The following is a 9,658-nucleotide window of genomic DNA, read 5'->3' on the forward strand; positions in this document are numbered from 1 at the left end:
AGTTACATATATACAATTATCTAACTGATATACATATACAATTCACATATCTCATCTCTCTCCCAATCTCGCTCGCCACTCTATCCTAACACAGAAAACATATACATATACAAACGCAATGTTCATAGACACAAATGAATTAGCGCCCGATTTATACCAATTGCCACGATTTATACAAATCAAATACTCCATAACAAACATAATTTGGCTATGAAGAACGCAAAGAGCAAAACTGTAGCTATAGAGCGCTAATATGATTTTTATCATTGCTATTCCTAAAATTTACTCTATTTAAAATTATAAATTTAAATTACGTTTTGATATATTAAATTATTTTTTTATATTTTTGTGATAAATAAAATAGATTAAACAATTTTTAAAAAAATAAACTTAATGTGAATAGATTTATGTCACACATAAATTGAATGGCATTATTATTGTCTTAGTAAAGATGTTATAGAAATATACCTAAAGTGGAAGACATTATAAAAAGTTGAAAAATAGTTTTTACCTTCTTGCCGATCATTGATGAGAAGATCAAATTATAAACATTGTAATTTAATTTAGTATGGAGATTTGTTTTAGTTCACACGCACAATAAAGAAATTTAACATAAAAATATGGTCATAAATAGTGTATGGTTATAAATTTATTGAATTAGTAGATTGTTTATTTGAGTTAATTCACGAATTAGTTATATATATATTTTCGAGGTGATATGAATTATTTTAGATAACGATATATATAATTTGGACATTTAATATTGTGATTCTTGAAGTGATTTTTCAATCCACCATTATTTTTTTATTTTTTTTTATTTTTTCGTATGTTTATATAGAGGATTGGAGAGAACTTAATATTTACTTATATATAAGTGAAATTTATTCAATTCAAGGCACTTAAAAATTTTAAAAGGAGGGATGCAACACGAGGACTTCCCAGGGGGTCACCCATCCTAGTGCTACTCTCTAATTATAAGATACACTTGAATAGAAAAAAAATTATCTGCTTCTTCTATGCATTTTATCTTCTTTTCTATTCTTTTTAGTTATATTGTTAGGAACTTAATTTTATAACCGTTATAATATAGTACTCCCTCTGTTCTATTTTATGTGACACTTTTTGAATTTTGAGATTCAAACAAATTTATCTTTGATCATAAAATTTTCATAGATCTTTTAAACATTTCGAATTATCAATTATTGTGACTTATAGTACTTTTTAAGTAGTTTACAAATATATAAATTTTATTTTAAGAATTGAAAATTTCATGTGCAAATTTTTGATCAAACTTAAACCGTTTAATTTTAAAAAAATAAAAAAGTCAAATAAATTGAATCGAGGGAGTAATACGTTTCTTAGAGGAAATGCTCGGACAATAACCTCGGACAAACAAACGACAGGAGCCAACAACCACCGCCCAAGATAGGGAATCATCTTTTTGATTTAAAAAAGAATGATGAGGTTTTTTTAATTTAAAAGTAATTTCACTAAACTCTTCTATACATGAAATATTATTAAAAAAAATTGAAATTACAAAATTTTAATATTTTTTGCAGCCACGTATTATATTACAACTTATTATCGTATTATTTTGATATAATATATAAATATGTCTTTTGACTTGATTTTATGGATATTTATGTCATTTAATTTTGATGTACACAAATAGACACTTATGATAAACAGAAACTTTAAGCAAAACGCCACATAGAACACCCTATTTTTTTTAAGCAATATCAATCTATTATTTGTATTGGAAGCTACCTCTATAACTTTATGGTAAACAGAAACTTTAATTTTTAATGCGCGTAACATTTAATTTTTTAATTTTGCGCCAACGCGTTAAACCATTCAGGCAAACATATGCAGTGACTAGTTCTGCTATCTACTCCCTTTATTATATTTTAGCTTAATTTGTAATTCAATACACTTCTATTAAGAAAAATATTTATAGATATAATTTAAATTATTCCTTTTGTTTTTTTTTATATATCATTAATTTTTATTTCACGTGTATTAAGAAATTAAGTAAGTTTATTATTCTATCCTTATTTTTATTTTTTTTAAATCAACTTTTCAATCAATGAATATGAAATTATTTGTTTTGATTAATTAATTTGACCAATGAACATGAATTATTCATTTAGTTTTTCTATGTTAGTCAAATATATATTTTCAAGGCTAATAACTCACAAGGGTAAAATAGAAAGAATATTGTAATTTATGCATTGATTTTATGAAATGACGAGTATGATGGACCAAATATTTATAGTAAGGATGACATATAAAAAGAAACGGAGATAGTATATTTTTCACTATTGTCCTTTTGTTTATTCTCAAGTTATTCTTAAAAGTAGGGTGATTTAACTCCTAAAACGTGCAAGACTTCATTAAAGAGAAGGGCAAATTTGGAAAACTTTCAAACATTTATCTTGAACTTTGAACAATTCAAATATTTTGATCAATAAGAAAATTCTTAAAAATTTACTTAATATGAAATAGAGGGAGTGTTAAACGGTAGTTTTAAGTTTGAGTTCTATGAAAAAAAATTCATTAGAGAATATTTTTTTTTTTTTGGTTTCCCATTCGGTGTCCGGTACCTACATTGGAGCCTAAATTCGAATTCGCGCCGGAAAGTTCCACATTGGGGGTAGGGTAACAAAGGCGACTCTGTATCCACATATTGGAGCCTGACTAAATCCAGATTCGCGCCGGGAAGTCCCACATTGGGGGGTAAAGCGCTCCCTACCAAAGACGACTCCGTACCCAAGGGGGCTCAAACCCGAGACCTCTTGATTAAGGATGAATGAGTACTTACCACTCCACCACAACCCTTGTTGGTATTAGAGAACATTTTATTATTAAATACTCCCACTATTTCATATTAGTTGTCCACATTATTAAAAATATATGTCTTAACTTTTTGTCAATTTACAAAATCAAGTTAGAATTAGTTATATTTTTTTCATTTTATGGTTACAATTAATTCTTTTAGAAAATGTAAACAAGCTAATAAAGTTTCAAAAAAGTTTCTTTAGGGAAAAATTAGTAAATATACTTTGTATTTATGATTTCTTAATGGGCATATAAGGGAAGAAGTGGACAATTACTATAAGACCGAAGAAGTAGATCGTATATAATGTGAAGTCGAACTAATCGAGACTCTAATGTGATTATTAGCACCGAGTGAACCCCACCCCCACCCCACCCCAACCAAAAAAAATATTAGTTGGAATACAACGTCTCTTTCAATACATTCGTGTGGGTGATCAATAAAGATTGCAATCTTGAACTACCTTTCTTTCGTACTAATATTGATGGAACATGTTATCTACTACTTGTTATCTAATCTAAAATAGTGGAAAAATTGGATGAGTTAGGACTGAATTTTGGGGGTTAAAATATATTGAGTTGTAAATAAATGTGTTATAAAATATTTTATTCGAAAATTACTTGGAAGGAAAATGAACAGGCTCAAGATTGACTAAATAATCTATATAATAATATAAAGCTAGATATAGAAAAGGTGATGTGGCACCTTTCTATGGCCGTCATTTGGATTTACCTTTTTTCTCATTTTTTCGACATTTTTTTTATATTTTTATTTCATTTCTGCTACTAATTAAATGACTACTAATAAAAACTTCATAAAACTCAATTAAACATAAGATTGCAGTAAAGGCCCAATTGAATCTGATTGCAGCCCACGTTGTGTCATTCCTTCATTAACCTTGAAGGATTTATGAAAATAAATAGATAACAATAAAGATGAGATCATGGGAATAAAATAAAATATAACGTAAAAGAGGAATCAGAAAAGGGCTTTAGAAATGGGTTAAATAGTATTAATGATTATTATTAAAAAGAATTTAACATTCAATTAGGTACAATTAATGCATATAATACTCATTTATTTATAATTACACTCAAATCCGTTAGTATTTTTTATATGCTATGTTTTTAATTTTTTTATCACTATAAATACTGAAAATCATTTTCACTTCATAACATTCTTCCTTTTTCATTCAATAGTTTTCTTCTCAAATCTTCATTATATATTGTTACTAATTTACTCCTTCATTTGAAGCTTTTTTTCCAGAAAAAAAAAAAGCTTCTTAATTCCTTTTTTTTTTTTGCTTTTGCCATCATTATTAATAAATCATTCTTGTGCAAAAATTTTGTTATTAGGAAACAAAGAAGAATGGTGTATGACCTTACTTGTGAGAAGTATATGTACAATTCAAGCTTGAAAAATAGTTATTGTTACCGATATATCAAATTTATTTTTTTAATTATTTGTTGCAAGTTTGTACATAGTTATAATGTAGATGTAAATGTAATAAAAAAAAAATTATGGGATAAATGTTTTATTATAAATTCTCGAAATAATTGTATTGACTTCTTATTGAATTTTGATAATTCTTACAAGCTTGAAGGATACATTATTATTAGCTATGTATCAAAATTTGTTACTCTTTTTAAATTTAAATTGTTGCAGTTTGTATGTAGTTTTAGTGTAATTGAAATAAGACTTGAAGAATACTTTAACATTATCTATAAATCAAATTTTGTGATTTTTTAAAATTAATTTGCTGCAAGTTAGTACGTAGTTATAGTGAATTGAAATACAATAATTTTATTTTCTAGGTTAAATTTCCTATTAGAATTTTAGGAATAATTATATTAATTTCATATTGAATTTTGGATTATTTTGTACATGTTTCCGAAATAAATGACATCCTTGAAAAATATGAGTATCTCTTTTATCTCAAAATAATTTATAGGCCAAAGTCATCTGCAGCCACTCAAAGTTGTCTGCATATTTCACTTGAACACCTTAACTGAGACTTGTACCTATTGAACACCTCTACGACTTTAGATTGATACCTATTTGACATTTTTTTATTAATCAGCCCCAAATATTAAGTGAGTGAGATACACTCACGATGACATGGCATAATAACGAATTAAATTATGACAGGTCATTTTGGTCAAAAATATTATTAAAAAACAGTGGGAAAGAAAAAAAGATATTTTAAAATTAAAAAATAATTATTATGTAATCCCTATGCAACCCACCCACCCACCCACCAAACACTCTTCCCTTGTTGCCCATCAGAACCAATCCACCCGCCATTTCTTTTTCTTCTTCTTTTGTATGTACAATGGCAGAATATTGAGATTCAAAAGTAAACAAAAAAAAAACTTTAATAGTAACATTGTAAATCAACTATAAAAGATTATGATTAAAAAATAATTAAAAAAGAAATAAATTTTGAGAGTGAAATAATATTTCACAGATCGGAATATTAATTGTACAATGGTGGTGTTATTTAAATTGCAAAGTTGTAACTTTGCTTACTTCTATAACTCGACAAAGATTCAGTCCTAGATTAAAAGAAAAAAACGCGACCAAGTCACGACCAAGCGATTCTAGATCTGAAGAAAAAAAGGGTTAGGTGGCGGCGTTAATGGCAGAGATGATGGTGATTGCTTAAATAAGGAGAAAGAAACGAATGTGCTGGCAGCGATAATGGCAAATCTGATCGATGGTTAAGGAATTGAAGTGGCTAGAAAAAAAATGAAAGAAGAAGAAAGGTGTATGATGACGGTGACGATGGCAACGGCCGGAGAAAGTGGTGGTAACCAATTCAAGGAAGAAGAAATAGATTTTTTTAATTAAAAAAATGTTTGATTATATGTTTTCACGCGCTCATCAGTGGTGAATCACACTCAAAGTGCCAGGTAGGCAAAAAGTGTTCAAGTGGTATCAATTCAATATTCTATAGGTGTTCAATAGGTACAAGTCTCAGTTAAGGGCGTTCAAGTGAAATATGCAGACAACTTTGAGTGGCTGCAGATGACTTTGGCCTAATTTATACATAATTAAAATTAGGCAAAAGAAGAGTGATGTGAAACTTTTCTTTGCCCGACAATTTTATTAATCTTTTTATTTATTTTTCTTAATTATTTTATTTTAAAGATTCATATTCATCTCTATAGTCTTTTTGTATTATAAATCACTATCATTCACAAATTACAAGTATTTTAATATGTTTGACTTATCTATTTACCTAATAGTTTTTTCTTTCTCCTTCCAAATAGAATTTTAATATTGCAGCAAACCACACTTTATATGAAAGCTGACATGTTAAAAAATAACAATATATATAACATTTAAAGAATTTTCAAAACGATCAGCATTATAATTTATAATAAATTAAAGTAGTAAATCAATTTTTTAAATTAATAATAAATTAATTAAAATGAGAAGCGCGATCAAATTTACTAGTTAAATATAACTCACAATTGTTAGAGACCAATTGTTATTGATTGTAGTTTGTCTACGTCCACCAATCATTCTTTTTGACGTTGTAAAAACTGAATTTAAACAAATGGATGAAAAATCATGTTGTTTATTGTAGTTTGTCTATGTCATTTCTTCGGTCTACTCTACATTTCTCAATATCTCGCACTTTCTTATTGGGGTATTTGTGCATTCCTCTTTACGTTTTTAAATAATTAATTTTCTTTTTCTTCATCTTTCACCTAGGGATCATTCCTATCTAATTATAAATATCTTTGATCATTTCTAATCATATATCTCCTAATATGATTATACAATCATTTCAAAATTCTCATTTTTCCTCTTTTGAACATGCAAGATCTTGACCGGTTGATACTTTTTCTCATATAACATAAGAGATAACAAATTTGGGATAAAATAATATTTTATCTCACATTTGATAAATAGTATAATTTTTGTTTGTTTGTTTATTTTTTTACTCCTTTCTAGGAGTTTCCACCTATTTTCCCATCATTTTGCTTTCTTATTGACTCGAGCTCACAACCTTACCATTGAAAGTAAAAAATGCTTGTCGTTCAATTCTTAAAACAACTCCCTCTTATCAATTTTGGAATTTGCAATCTTAGAATTATATATGTTTATACCAAACTCCACGTGAGATGAAAATCTTGATTTTACTCTTTCTGTCCCTAATTACTTGTCCACTTTTGAAATGACACACTTATTAAAAAAATAATTATTGACATATTGAGTTTACTATTTTACCCCTATTAATTGTGAAGTGGATAAATTAAGAACTTAATATTTTCAATTTTCTACCTTTTTTTAAATAATTAATTGAGAAATCCGTCCTTTCTTGATTTGTCAAAATGGAGAAGTAATTAGAGATAACTAAAAAAAAATAAGAGTAATTGCTAATTCGGGGATATGACACTAATTCAGAGGTCAATTCCATTTATTACTCAAATAAACATAGTTCATTTATTACTCTAAAAGGTACTCTCCGTGTTTATTGATTTTAGTATTATGTATTAGAAAATAATTTAACGAATACGTATTAATTAATGTTAAGATTTAGAGCCTATTTGACATTGCTATTAAAAATAAGTTTTTTTAAAATGACTTTTTAGAAAAGTGTTTTTGAAAAAACAATTTATGTTTGGCTAATTCATTTGAAAAAATATTTTTCATAAGCAAATTGCGTTTGACTAATCTTTTTTAAAAAGTGCTTCTGAGAGTCAAATTACAAAAAAAGACAACTATTAATATATTTCAAATATTAAAATTATTTTATAGACAGAAACAACTTTAAATATCTATTATTAAAAAAATATTTTTATTAAATTAAAATGTTCATGTTTAAATTTACAATCAATATTATATATATTTTTTAAGAGGTTGAAATCTTTAATTGTTATTTTTTGTAATCTTGTAAAAATATTATTGTTACCTTTTTTCTAATTCTGCAAAACAATACATAAAATAATAATATAATATATAAACGTAAAATAATATATAAAATTTATTATATAAAACAAAAAAATAAAATTCGTAAATCAAATTTAACCAAACTTATGAAATATGCTACTTAATTAATAAGAAATATATTGTTCAATTTGTATATATGAAAAGAATATTTTAGTCTTGAGAAAAATATTTTTTTTGTTTCTGCTTCTGCTCATTTTTTAAAAAGTAGATTTTTTTAGTTTCTTCCCAATAATAGTCCCAACAGCAGAAAAATTACTTCTACTTCCATTTAAAAACACTTTTAGTAATTTGTCAAACACTTATTTTTTTCTCAAATAAGTGTTTCTGATCTTCCGACAATAACGCCAAACAAGCTCTAAAAACATAGAAAAAATACTATTATTTTTTGATAGTAATAAACAAGTAAAAGTGAATCGGGAGTACAACTAAAAAGAAAAAAAATCTATTCATTCAATCAGGTATCCAATTATTTACTCTTTGGTACAATCAGCTGTTCTTCTCTTGGTGTTTGGTTTGTTGAGAAATGTTTCTACAAAAAAAAAAGAACTTTCAGAAACTCTTATTCAAAATTTTCAAAACAAATCAAACATCAGTTAAATCCATATCCCTCTGTCCTGCCCCTGACTCTCATCTTCAGGGACACTGGATTGGATTTGCCCCAAATGGCGATCGAGGATCGCCATTATGTGAGGCCCTCCTATCCATTACTGCCAATCTGATTTCTGTCATCCTCGTGATCATCTTCATCATCATCATCATTTCCATCTTCCTCTGACGACAAGTGCACAAGCCAACAACTTCCATGTAAATGCCCATTAACACACACAAAATACTCCAACCCGTTTTCCATCGTACCCAATCTCCGCGCCGCGCTCTTCGGTACAAGTCTAGCTGCCGTCATGCTCCAAACCCTACCACCGCAAAATGGACACCTCACTCCTTCTTCAACCTCCAATTCTCTCGTAATCAAACACGCCCTCGTCCTCGATCTCATAAATCCTCCAAATACCCCTCTGAAAATCCCTAAATCATCACCCCTATCCCTAATTTCATGCTCACACGGATCACTAACGTACAACAAATCAGTCCTACATCTCCTCACTAAAAAACTCCGACCCGACGTCTTTGAAAACCGAGACGATTTCATGAAATGACCCGGACATGATTGACCCGTTCGGAAATGTCGGGTCGGATTACACCCGCAACAGTAAAACAACAATTTCGCCATAGCTTCCCATTCTCCTCCGATCCGACCATTCGGCGCACCGTCCATTAACGACGCTATCATGCGCGGTGCGCGATAAATACACATCTCCTTCCATAATAGCCTCTTCGCTAATGCTCGTAGATTTCGATCAACCGACGCCGTTTGACATAAGGAATGAACATCCCACTTCATAGAATCGAAAACCAAACGGAGAATCGTCTCGTTATGAATAGCTGAGTCGTCAGACTCAGCTACTCTATTCGAATTCCACCTTCGTCTCTGACTCTCACTTTGACTCATTTTGTTAGTAATCGAAAACTTATTTTTGTCCCCTATATATAAATCAAAACTCTAGAGTCAAACACGTGTAACACAAGTTATAGATAAATGATAACTACTTCATCCAATAATATTTTTTTTTGAATTTGGGTATGTGGAATTCTCTTATTGGTAGACACAACCATGAGGGGATATGATTTGATGTGTTAAAGAATTAAAGACAACGTATGCGTTTGGAAGATAGTGAGAAAACATTGCCACGTGTTGTAATAAAAGTATCTTTTTTTTAGTTGCTCGAAATATCTTAGGGAGTACGTGGCGGGATTTGGGAAGGGTTAATTTATTAGTGCGTAAAACGCTGAAATGTGAGCATT

General features: G+C 28.7%; 1 protein-coding gene across 1 annotated transcript; it reads right to left on the reverse strand.

Moving 5' to 3' along the window:
- Positions 1-8,265: 8,265 nt before the first annotated feature.
- On the reverse strand, positions 8,266-9,305 carry LOC125818991 (EID1-like F-box protein 3). The gene has a single exon (XM_049498504.1). It carries the CDS (start codon positions 9,303-9,305, stop codon positions 8,496-8,498), a length of 810 nt encoding a protein of 269 aa, XP_049354461.1. The 3' UTR covers positions 8,266-8,495.
- Between the last annotated feature and the right edge of the window lie 353 nt (positions 9,306-9,658).

Source organism: Solanum verrucosum, unplaced genomic scaffold (assembly GCF_900185275.1).
Source record: "Solanum verrucosum unplaced genomic scaffold, falcon-dt-bn FXZP01000267.1, whole genome shotgun sequence".
In the NCBI taxonomy this organism is placed as follows: domain Eukaryota; kingdom Viridiplantae; phylum Streptophyta; class Magnoliopsida; order Solanales; family Solanaceae; genus Solanum; species Solanum verrucosum.